The following is a 13,055-nucleotide window of genomic DNA, read 5'->3' as shown; positions in this document are numbered from 1 at the left end:
AAGTACACAACTCATTAGACTGTTCAACTTTTCAAAAAATACGGGGTTTATTGACTTAACTGCAATCAATACTTACAAAAGAGAAACTCACAGAAATTATTGTAGTGAAAAAAAACATGGCTGAAAAAATACATTCAACTGTTTTACTTTCTTTGTGTCAAAATCTGTTCACCTCTTTCAAAACACGTGAAGGCAACACAGAACAAGTGACTTAAAAAAAAAAAAAATTAATTGTCCTCCATTTATCAAATATAAAAAGGCACAGATGCCTTAGCTACCTGGAATGTATTCAAAGAGGCACTTCCAATGGTCAAGAGGGGGCCAAGCTGGTGCATCAAGCATCCAATCAAATTAAGAAGAACACAAATAAAATTTCCTCAACCCATTTGGTCACAGCTATTGCTTGTAATAACAGATTGGGTGTAAGACAGAAGACATTTCAACGTAACCAGTCTAACGTGGAGACTCTCCTAAACCAGTGATGCGAGAGGTCTTTCAGCACCCCATTTTACTTCTACCACCAACCCAAGTAATGTGAGAAAATACTCCGATCTGGGACAAGATCTGAGACAAAAACTGACGAGGTGAATCAATGTAATAACAGTTAGCTACTGTTACTGTCAGATTATTGTAAGATGTGAAGGGGAAAACATCAGGAATGAATACAAGCAAATCTAGTTTAGATGGAATTGCAGTCCAATAAGAGAGTAAGAAGAAGAAAAAAAAAACTAAAAGTACAATAAATAATCAAAACGCAAAACGTCTTTTTTTGCATTTTTTTTTTTTGCTTTAAATTAAGTTTCATTTGTGTAGTTGCAGAACAAAAGTCATTGAAGTACAATATATTAAACTGTGAAAAAAGGAAAACTGACAAAAACGTCTTCACAATCTTTAGATTAATATGGAAGATCATAATTTAACATAAAAGAAAATATATTCTATTGTTCATTATCCAGATAAATACAAAACAAAATTAATAAAAAAAAAAAAAAAAAAAAAAAAAAGCATATGATCAGCAATAAATATGTTCTGATAAGTTAAATAAGCAGTGACAAGCAAACCTTCTGTCTGGAAGGTTTTTCAAACAATAACCGTAATAACATTAATAAAAAATAATTATCAAATAAAGAAAGCAAAAAGGATGTAATGAGTAGAGTGCTCTTCGGAGCAGGTACTAAAGTGGGGGTGAGAAGTAAAGTAAAATAGCTTGGAGATCCGATCTCGTCAAGTCGCAGGATGTACAACTGCACCATGGGAATGCTGGAATTCCCCAGATCGGCGAGGATGAAGGCGGGGGAGGCAGGGTGGAGAGGCGGGACAAAGTCTTTACAGGTTTAATAAAACGGTTTGATATCAAGACTTCCTTTCCAAGAAAAGAGCCAGTGACCAGCAACAGGAGGAGAAAACTCCGTAAGGGGGTGGGAGGGGGACATAACCAACTTCCAGTTCAAAGTCCTTCCTGCAGACTCACCCAGTCCACAATTACAGAAGACGGGGCTTGAGAAGAACCGTGACAGGGGGGTGGAGGGGGGCAAATGAGAAAAACAACAAAAACAAAACAGTAGTCCATTCACCCTAAACACATGCAGAAACCGCCCCAGGCACTTTTCTTTTTAAAAACTATTCATATCTTTTCAGGGTCTTTATTTTTTTCCTTTTTGTCTTAACTCAGTCTGTAAAAACAGCTGCGGTAGATCTACAGTTACATTAGTGAGCACCCTCTAGCTAGCTCAGGGGAAGTGGTATCGTCAGGGGAGGAGAAGGGAGGGAGGGGTTGGGGGGCTAGTGCAATGCACTCCCCTTTCCAAGGCCACTTGTGCTGCTACACATTCAAGAACAAATTAAGAAGAAAAGAAAAAACAAGTGGCACCTGGCAAAACAGTCAATTCTTGTTCTCATGATTTTCATTGTTCAATTTCCTCTCCCTTTTTGGCACTATGACACATGGCAGGGTACTTTCTTTTTTTAACTTGCTGTGCAGATTTACAGGGGTGAAATGATAATTTGAGTTGAGAGAGAGAGCTCCCTTAATGGACTACATCCTTACAATACTAACAAGGAACTAACACGGTGTTGTGTGAGGGGAAGCTTAGGAAAAGGGCAGAGGTAGAGGGGAGTGCCATGTTCTCTTTGTGTCATCGAACTTAAAGTCACTGGTGGATGCGTGCAGTCTAGTCATCAGAGATGGAGAGGCGGCTAAAGATGGGAAGGCGGCGGGTGGTATCCAGCGTTGGGGACTCTGAGCCACTCAGGCTGCCTCCAGAGCTGCTCTGGTAGCCCTCTTGGTCTGACAGAGAGTCAGGAGGGCTGGATGGAGAATCGAACATGTGAGGGGACTCCAACATTGGTCTGAAATAGTAAGGTGTGCTTGTTGGAGAGGGAGGTGCAGGGGTGTTGGGCTCTGTGCCTACAGGACCAACACTGAGGCTGGGTCCAAACAGGTTGGCCAGCTCCTGGCTGGAGTAGGTGAAGGGGTTACTGCTGGGCCAGTCGGGGACCTCATCAGGGAAGAACATGGGTGGAGGGGTGACCGAGGTGGGGCTGTCTCTCAGCCCAGCTGAGCTGGAGAAGCCTGCAAAGCTGTAGCTGTGCTGCAGTCGAGGCCTCTCCATCTTGTTGGAGGAGTTAAGAGGGGAGCACTGCTGGGGAGGTCCACGGCGCTCCTCAGCATTGTGGATGAAATGGCAGCGAGGCCCGTATGGGCAGAAACCGATTGTGTGGAAGGTGCGGCACAACTCAGTTTTGTATTTGGGGTGGCGGCTCAGGCTGCGCAGTTCATGAATTCCGTGAGCAAACTGGCATTTGTCGCCATACTTGCAGGAACCATTTTCCTCAAAGGGCCTGCAAAGCTCCGTCTTGTAGCGGCTGGAGTTCACTTGGCTGCTGCCGGTGGGACTGGCAGGGCCCAGGCACTTGTTGAGGAGCCTCTCGCCCGTCTCAGAGAAGGAGCGGTCTCGCATGCGGGTCTCCTTGTTGTTGATGGCATTGCCAACCCCTGAGATGAGTGAGGAGTGGTCCGCTGCCTTCAGGCTGTTCAGAAACTGGTTCTGGCTGAACTTTGTGCTGCTGACAGAGTGCCGCCGCTGGTACACGCCTCCCACTGAGGGAGATCCCACCGCCTTCCTGTCCAGCAGGGCTCCGGCGGGGCTGGAGATGGGCACATTAGTGCCAGTGCAAGGGACAGACATGGGATGGGGGGCACCCAGGTTGTTGTTGTTGTAGCTGAGCAGTTTGTTGTTCTGCAGAAACACAAAGAAAACATGTCGTTAGAAAAACATTTTACATATACACCAAGGCAGACAGTCAATGTGGTCCTGATTTTAAAGAGAGCTAGTTGGCTAGAGAGGAAAAACCCACAGCCTCCTTTTGCATGACTGTGTTCTTTTTGGCTCTGACAACATAAGCGGATACAGGCCTATAGAACAGCAGCTGGTTTGGCAAGTTGCCCTGGTGAGGAATGTGTGCCTGTTTAGTAGATGGAGCAGCAGCACATGAGAGGCCACAGGGCTGCTAGTGGCTACAAAGAGGCTGCATCATTTGAAAGATAATGAAAGTGGTAAAGCATCCTGCTGAATTACAAGAGAAAGCTGATGCTTTTCAATACACGTCCAAACTAAAAAAGGAGATGGTCGGTTTAGTCACTGATTTACATGAGTATTAAAGCTACCAGAGAATAAACTCTGACAATCGCTAAGGAAAAAAAGGCGCCGTTTTAAAAGAAATGACACTGAAAACATGAAAATGTATGCAAACGAAAACAGTGCAGTGACGTAAACTAACCAGCTAGCAGTTACGATTTTGAAGACCAGTTATTTCCCAACACATTAACACGGTTAAGCGTAGAAACGGTTTTATAAGAGCAATTGTAAGTTAGTTAAAAGCCAGACCAATCTAGTCAATGATTAGCGAGCATGTGGCTGCTTTGTGAGCAGTATTAAAAGTGGCGCAAAACCGTGCCGTCATTAACAGAAACATGGCATGTATTAACTGAAGCGAAACATCGAACCTGCTGCGTAACTGCTAGGCAAAACAAGACCTTTTAGGTTAACTGATGTGACACATGTTGGATATGGAAGTTGAACATTTCAACAATAGTTAGCAATTCATGTTTAGTTATCGGCAGACTTCGGCACACTTTTGAGAGACTCTTTTAACGCAAATAACGCACGCGACGATGTTTGGACAGGAAACAAGTGAAAAAAGAAGCAAACAGTCGAAGCCAAAGTGAAGCGGAAAAACAGCAAAACAAAACAAACCGCCCTCCACACACAGGCGCGTCACGGCAGAGGGCCGCGGGCATGCAGCACATCATTCCTCCACAGCGGCTAGCTAACTCACTGCTGCTAACAGGCTAACATACTTCTGTAAAAGACCGGAGAGAGAGAAAAGTTTTGAAGCTACCTTGTTCATTACGTCGAAGTCGAAGAAAGGCGACACCACAGCTGTGGTCATCTTTGCAGCGACCAGTTAAATCAAAAGTAGTAAAAAAAAAAAAATGTGCTTGTTAGAAAAGTTGCGCCGGTCTGCTGCTGAGTTTCTGATATGCAGCTCCTGTGTATTTTTGACCCTGCAGAACTCCCCCTCTGCCCTGCACTAGCCCCGGCATTTGCTTTATAATCCTATGCAGGAGGAGCCTCAAGCGCTGGGCGTTAACTTTCTGTTAACTTTTTTTCTTTTCTTTTCCTCTTCTTTCAGTGGGTTGCCAGTTTGTTTGAGATTACTACACTGTTGCACGCAGAATGAATACTAAACAGTTGTTGACTTTAATTTCTGAGCATCGTGCAGTAAAGATAACTCTTTTTTTTTTTTTTTATCTCTTTAGTAAGCCTGTTTAGTAGTTTATCTGGGGAGAGTAATACACATTGGATTATACATAAAAAGTGACTTATTACAATCATTATACTGTAGATGTTTAGTTTATTAACTGTGTTAAGAGGAATAGCGTCTTAACTTAAATGTAAAAGTAAATATATAAATAAAAACTAAGTTACCAACAGTAGATTTTTAAGTCCAGTGGCAAAAGTAAGCTACAACTTTATTTCCTTCTTTTTCTTATGGAAGTCTGGTACTTAAACAGTCTGGAGTTGTTTACTGGGAGGCGCTGCACTATCCCCAGGGTTTCAGCTACCATCCACTACTCTGTAATTAATTTACTCTTAATTGCTGGACTGTAACGTCACTTGTGGGACTTTCCGGTGAATTCAGGCAGCTACAGCTTTTAACTCTTTACCGACCACAGTCATTTCGCCCATTAAATCCTTCTTTCTCTCACTGTTTTGATTACAGCTCCTCTTCCTTACCAGCAGGTATAATGCTGCTGAATATGTGCATGGATGTATGTGTCATTCCATCAGGTAGGCTAGGTGATAACCTGATACATGAGTGATCTCACTAGATTCAACCACAGCCTGTGATAATGATGCTCGCAGCCACATGTGAAAGAGCTGGGCTGCAGCGAGTGAAACCTATACAAATCTATTGTGGCCCATCGTCTTCCCCCCTCTCTCTCTCTCTCTCTCTCTCTCTCTCTCTCTCTCTCTCTCTCCCTCACTCCCTCTAAATCCATGACAGCGCAGCCATGGGCCATGTGCAGAGTCAATGTCAGGGTTGGGTTGCAATAGAAAAGAGAGGAGGGGAAAGAAAGGCAGGGTTGGGGGAGAAGAAAAGAAGCTGTTAAGCAAAAGTTGGGAGTTGGAGGAGGGGATGATGGCGTGAGGGAAGATTTATGGGGGACGTTTATTACTACACAGCACTGCCCCAGGGAGGTGAGAGGGGTGGAGAGAGAGAGAGGCAAAACATTCCCTTTTCCCTTCCTCTTCTTCGCCTATACAGAAGCCACACAGGGGGTGGAGAGCTTTGTCTCAATGCGAGCTGCCGTGGAGGAGGCAGAAGTTGTTTTTGTACTGAAATGTTGAATTTAGTTGAGATAGAAAAGGCCAGATACAGGTCTTGAATACAGCATATTCATTTCAAACAAAGTTCTGATCTATGTCTGACCTTTAGGAACTACAAAGTTATCTTCCCCCCATAAAGAAAAGCAGATTTATAACTTTCTGAGATATCCTGGACCCCGTCAGCGAAGAGCGAGGGTGTGTGTTTTTAACATAAAAAGAGTTTTACGATCCGGGGCTGTTTGGAGTAATCTCCCTGGAGTGTTTTCACAGACGACAGGGTGGGGTGACAGACTTGCAAATCACGTCTGCAGTTCAAAGGCCCTGTCACTGATTGATTAACTAGATCAGATCGATCGTCTCTCCTCTGAGGAGTAACTACAGCAGGGGTGTAGGAGGGGAATCACAGCATTTTCTTTTTCAGCAAATACAAAAATAACCCTAGCTGGTGTGAAATGATCTAAATGAGTGATAATATGTCACACATTAAACATAATCAGAGCCAGAGTTAACTTAGGTACAACGTACAAAGGGCTGTGATGTTGGAGCAAATAGATTCTCGTGCGGATTTAAACTCCATTAGGCCAGCAGGGTTCAAAACTCAACAACAAGCCACTGACTCTGATGTGAAATGTCTTCTTTATTGGAGCCAAGTCTCAAGAAGCCTCACACACTGTAGTTGTTTACTTTAATACTGTCAAATGTATTGTGTCTGCTTGATATTGTGTGGCGCAGTTGTCCTTCCAGGTTTAGGAGGAGGCACCCGTTTCCTGCCAACATGAAACAATTCCCAGGGGATAGTGTCAGATGTGTTTTAAACATGCCGATGGTAAACAACATCATTTTGACGCAGGGCCTTGCAGACGTCAGCACACACTGATAAGCTCGCTAAGAAGTTTGACTGACTTCAACGTAAGTCCTCCTTCCAAATGAATTTGTGTAACAGTGTAAAAAGTTTGAGCAGGTTTTCCCGTATTTTTATTTCACACACAAGCAAAAAACATACTTGTCATATTTAGGTAATATTTAGTTTTCCTTTAAAACATGTAAAAAAAAAAAATAAAAAAAAAAAAAAAAAAATCTTGTTTTTATTGCTCAAGAAAAGTTGAGATCAAGTCCCTAAATGGGATCTGGTGGCATTTTAAGATGTAGGCTTGACTCTGCATTAGAATACTTACACATTTGGATATGCAGTATTCACTCTAAGGTGACATTTTACAGTTACACTGAAATTTGCTGAAAGAAAATTAAGGCTACAACTGAAGATTGTATTTTGATTAATCACAATTGTGTCAACCAACAGTCCAAAAAATCAAATATATTCAATGTACTATCACATATGTCCAAAGAAAAGCCACAAATTCTCACAAATGAAAAAGAAGTAGAGAATGTTTTGGCATGCATTCCTTGGAAAATTATTGAAACAATTAACCAATTATCAAAGTAGTTGCACTAGATTTCTCTGTTGATCGATAAATGGACTAATTGTTTTAACTCTAAATATATATTATTTTCCATCACAGCTTGTTAAAGCAATGGGTGGAATATTTACGAGGTTTTCCTGTCCAGTCATTTCACTGACTTCCCAAGTAGAAAACACAAAAGGCATAAATAAACTACATCTCAGCTCTCTTCAGGCAGGATTTTCCTCTGGCTGTTGACAGAGTCGAGTTCTCTCTCGGGGGACTTGATTTCTGAGGATTTGTGCTCCTCGAAGTCAGCGCTGTCCTCCTTTGGCTTGTAGTTGCTATCAGTCTCTGTTGGAGCTGCAGTCAGTCACTCCTCAGCCTCTGCTCAACGGTTTGATTTCTGCCTCCTGCGCTGATGACTCCCTCCTCAGAAGGGAGGATGAGGATGAGACTTGAGGTCACTGATAACATTTAAGTGGGATGCCTGGCTGTTAAATCTTTTATCTAACTGAACAGGAGATGAAAGAAGTCATGGGGAAACTCAACAAATTGGAAGTTGTCTGTGGTGACAGTGTGTTAAAGCAACAGTTTACTGTAGTTCCTTCTTAAAGCCAACAGAGGGCAGAGTTCTTCCTTTTCTCTGTCCTCTTGTTGCAGCATTTCCTATTTACTCCCCTCTCTTTGTACAGTATTTAAAGTGTCTCCATGTTTGCCTAAAGCATAAATGTAGATTATCAGAACGGTTACACCGTGAGTGAGAAGTTCTAAGATTTGACCACTCACTTAGATCAGCACAGTCAAACACAGCTCCTTCCTTGTGTGGCTTTGGTGAATTAGCCTCAGCACTGTATTGTGTAATCAGCCTTTCCACTGACACACTAACTTAGTGGCCTTATATGAAGCAAAGAGACTTATTAGCTACACAAAACACAAAGGCTTAGACTAGTTTTGTGGTAATCTCAAGCTATGCTGCACAACATCCCACTTAGGGCGACCACAAGGCTCATTAAACGACGTCTTAAAAGAGAAATAAGTAGTATTTTTTACTGCCTCATGGTAGTATGCCATCATGTATATTCTTGGGATTGATAGGGTTGTTGATAAATACCAGTGGCGTAGCTGTTTGCCACATGCTGGCATTTATGATTTCTTATAAAGTTCAAGCTGAAGTATCTTGTCCCCCCCCCCACACACACACACACACACACACACACACACACACACACACACACACACACACACACACACACACTTGTATTTTCAATTCCGTCAAACTGAAGGATATTATGAGTACTGTAAGTGGAACATCACCCCTTCACTAGAAATGTATTTAGCATCTTGCACATTGCAGTGAAAATGTTACATAAATATTTATGTCAATCACAGGCAAGCATGCAGTGACGGAAGATCAGACCGTTTACTGTATACCTTATTAATCGACTTTACTGTTTACATTTTGATTTTATTTGCACTCTTTCCTACTTTGTTCTGTAACTGCTGCCCAACAATTTCCCTTCAGGATAAATAAATAAATTCTATCTCCCTAGCACAAGTAGTTTGCCTGGGTCCAGAAATTAGTTGACAATTCTGTCTGATATCAGGCAAACAAGTAGTATCACCATAATGTAAAAATACTTTGTCACAAGTTAAATTCTGAGAGTTTTATCAGCAAAATATACTTATGATGTTCTTTATTAAACAAAAGAACTCGATTATAATGGACCCTTTGCTGGTGTAGTTGATTTCAACTACTGCATGTACTCGTATAACCATGCACCATATTTTATGTTTCAGTTGAATTTAAGTTGATATTTCTGCGCAAAATCTTGACAAACAAAGTAACTACATTCGTGAAATAAAACGTATTTTAAAGTATGTTAGCCTGTATTTACAAAGTAGTGGAATAAAAAGTACAAAATAAGTATAAAGGTGTATAAAATGGAAATATTAAGTATGGTCCAAGTACCAAAAAATTGTACTTAAGAACAGTACTCGAGTACAAGTACATTTTACCACTGGCAGCATGATATATTACAGAAAACTGTCCTGTATTAAAAGCCATAGATGACTTAACACACCTCTAGCTTCCCATTTCCCCCCAGCATGTGAGCACATCTTTTGTTACACTGACAGGACAGATTGTTGAGCAATCGGCGGTGAAGGATAGCCAAGTTGGACCTAAATAGGCTTTGATTTCTTGAACATGTTGTCATGGTTCGGCCCATGTTTGCCGTGACACTGCGTGGAGTTTTGCTTTCTGTAAACATTCTCCTTCCCACATCCCAATTTGTGTGATCCGAGTCTTGTCTGTATAAGCTTTGACAGCCAGGACATCCATGATTGCTTCCTTTCATGTCTCATGGTATGGTTTGCCAAATTCATATGGGAGGGCTGTGGTCATCTTGCAGGGTGAAACTAGCCTCAGAGGAAGAGGGTGAGGGAGAGAGAAAAATGGAGGGAGGGAGGAAAATAAGACCTAGCAGCAATTAATTGTCCATGAGAGTAGCCACAGCATTGTTAGTGGTGAACCGCCAGCTGCTCTTGCTGATGTTGTTCCCATGAATGGTTCCAGCGTGCCCATCCACTCCACTTCCACTGCCCTTCATCTCACAGTGGGTTGGATGCGGCATCAACGCGAGGCTCGGCTCATTTGTGTGGCTTCGACACGTCACGGCATTACAATCACGACCAGAGTTCAAAACAAACACCCTCTTGGAAATGAAAGTCTTTGGCCCTGTTGGTGCCAATTTACAGCGAAATAGAATAATAATAACAGTGTTTTGGTTAAATGCGTGGTCGCAAAAATAGCAACAAAACGGAGAGTGAGGGGTCAGCGATTAAAGGAGATTTACTGTCCAATTCTCTCCTGACACTCCGGTCTCTAGAGGAGGGTTGTATTTAGAACCAAAGGCCAGCTTCCTTCTCTGGCTTCCTGACCCGTGTATCCTGAGGAACAATCTTTCTGTCTGTCCACAGGGCTCATGGGAAGGGAGAGTTTGGTTTTCCACTCGCACATTAGGGGTTGCAGCATAGGTCAAAGTCATATAAGCTATAGAAATGACCCTCTGACCACAGTTATATGACACACAATGCAGCACACTCCGAGATGGTGCAGACACACTTAGGGAAGAAAGGGTTTAGGGCACGTAGAGAGGACTCCAGTGCTTGTTGTGTCCAGTCACCCCCCCCTCCCCTGGGCTCAGCGTGCCTCTGCTGGGGACTGGACGGACCTGACCCTGGTCCAGGTGTCATGACCATGCGGCGGACGCTGAAACGAGATATTCCTCAGCTCTTCACTCAACGTAGGGGAAAAAAATCAATGGGCTTTGTATAGCGTAGGAACAGTGGAAAGCATTCTCTCACCAAAAAATCCTGCCCCTGTCCCATCTGTCTCCATTCTCCAGCACTCTCAGACCTCACAACCGGCTCTGTGTGGTCACTTCTTGACTAGAATTACACAGTCCATGTGTCCGGCTCTGGACAATACACAAAGCCAAGCGCCCGTGTGACCCTGCCCACTTTTCTCACACTTTACCCCTCGCACATTTATTGAACTGGACGTGTCTTCTCTCCAGTTATTGATATATCTTCCAGATGCTGCTGACAAGGACGCCCTTCTGACATGGTTGCATTTTTGTGTTTGATATCTTGATCGTAAATGAGACTTTTGGAAATTAGCTTTCAATGGTGTGTGAATTAATGGGAGCGTGGTTTTGCTTATATTGATGTTGAGCTGTAGGGTTAGGCGCAGTTGTGTGTGAGCCGTCCTCAGTCGACCCAGGACATATGGTGATGTCAAATTCCTCCTTGTTGTAAGCATGTGATGATTTATTGTGGAAAAAAGATGTGCTTTTATAGTTTCTGCAGCTCTAATTTAAACCTTTTCTTGTGTCTGTCTTTATTGCCAGTACAATGCTACAAATTATCTGCTACATGATGTCTTTTGTTTTCCATCGCTCTTCATGTAGGTATTAAACTTCTGGTTAGTGTCAGTTTTGGGGGCCCTGAGAGCTCATCACACCGCAACTTCAAGAGAAAACACAAGTACAAAAAACACAAACAACACATGCTCATCATTTAGAAAAAAAGCTAACACAAGTTGAGAAGCACATTCAACAATTTGGCAACACATATGCAGCCCAATGAAATGCGCTGCAATTACAGAAAACACAACAAAAATGCAAAAAGGCACTGGTTGGGTTGCTTGTATATGCTGTCTGTTTTTGTATTTAGTTATATTTTCTGTATTGTCACAGCGTTTCTTTACTTGTGCGTTTCTGTATTTGAAGCACGTTTCTGTATTTGGTTGTGTTGTCTATATTTGCAGTGTGTTTTCTTATGCTATGTATTTTTGTTTTCCCTTCTGCCTGTGTGGTATGACACCATGTATGCTGCCAGTGGTATTGGGTGCCTGCCATGTGTGGCCTATGTGTGAAAAACTGTGTCTGTTTTTGACTTTGTGTTTTTTATTGTGTATGCTGAATTTTTTGTCCACATTGCAAACCAATCCCCCTTATTCAAATCAATGTGTTGTCCAATTGGTGAAGATGTTTTCTTGGTTAACTTAGTTGCAGCGTGCTGAGCTCTCAGGAGATAGTGTAGCTGAAGTGAAGCAGTAGGTGGGTGTGGTGTTGAACTCAGAGCTACAGGTGTTTCAGCTTCAGCAGCAGATTATTTATCTGATAAACTGCACCTTTGCCTGTCCTCCTGAAATGAAAAGTCCTTGTAACGTCTGCTCTTTTCTTTTCTGTGACCTGCCGCAACTCACATGAGCTCGTGAAGTGTATCCGCCTTCACTTTTATAGAAAATGATGAGGAAATGAGCAAAACTCAAGCTATGTGGATACAGATCAAGGAGCATATGGGAGGGAGATTACCTCAGAGAAACAGACAAAAACTCAAACGGCATTTTATGTTCCCACAGGGGCCAGAATACATCACCATGTTAACGCTTTGATTGTGATTTTACAAAAGCGCTCCCAATCACTCAAAGAAAATAAGTCTGGGGGATTTTGTGTGATTGCCCACAGTCCAAACACGGCACAGCCCCAAAATAGAGTTTGATGTCCAAGATGAGTCTAAGCTGCTTTTTTTTCTTCAGTTTTTTTTGTAAAGAAAACAAACCCTCTGGGTCTTTGAGGCTGGTCCAGTCCCAATGCCCCCAACTGTTCCCCACTCCGCCTCTCTTTCTCCTCTCCCTCTTTCAGACTGTCTTCTCCCCTGGCAGTGAAAGAAGGTGCAGCTGTGTGGAGTCCTTTGGGTTGAATGAGAAGAATCAGCCCATTTGGTTGACTTTCCTGGCCAAAGCTATAATTTTCTGCTGCCAGGGTTTCACATCCAGTCCAGAGCAGTTCCTGGGCTCCAGCCGCTTGTATCCAACAGGACAATGGGGATTGTCCTACAACCATATACCACACAGGAGTCCAATTGCCTGTCTGCCTAAATGTGGAAGCATATACCGTCTCGGCAAGCCAATTGGTCCATTTTTGGAGCCTTTAAAATTGCTTGGTCTTCTTGTTTCTGACACAAAGCTACTTGATTCAAAAGTTATGAGAACCAAATGTAATTTTCTTTATGCTAATGAAGGATTATGTCTCATTTCAAGGTATTGTCACTCATTTATAGAAGAATCCCTCAAACAAAAGAAACGTAGTGGAATTACTTCACCCCCCCATCCCCACCCCACATTGCCATCATTTTTCTCTTGATTTACGAACCCACGTGGTTCTCAAAGGCTGAAAATGAGACCAAATGA

The 13,055-nt window shown here is 42.6% G+C and overlaps 1 protein-coding gene across 1 annotated transcript; it reads right to left on the bottom strand.

The window, feature by feature from the left end:
• Positions 1–22: 22 nt before the first annotated feature.
• zfp36l1a (zinc finger protein 36, C3H type-like 1a) lies at positions 23–4,607 on the bottom strand. Its single transcript, XM_078277170.1, has 2 exons — positions 4,402–4,607; positions 23–3,239 (listed from the first exon to the last, which is right to left on the bottom strand). The coding sequence occupies exons 1-2, from the start codon at positions 4,450–4,452 to the stop codon at positions 2,172–2,174; spliced, it is 1,119 nt and encodes a 372-aa protein (XP_078133296.1). The 5' UTR covers positions 4,453–4,607; the 3' UTR covers positions 23–2,171.
• Between the last annotated feature and the right edge of the window lie 8,448 nt (positions 4,608–13,055).

Source organism: Sander vitreus, chromosome 20 (genome assembly GCF_031162955.1).
Source record: "Sander vitreus isolate 19-12246 chromosome 20, sanVit1, whole genome shotgun sequence".
NCBI lineage: Eukaryota > Metazoa > Chordata > Actinopteri > Perciformes > Percidae > Sander > Sander vitreus.
This window is presented reverse-complemented; position numbering and strand designations above follow the sequence as displayed.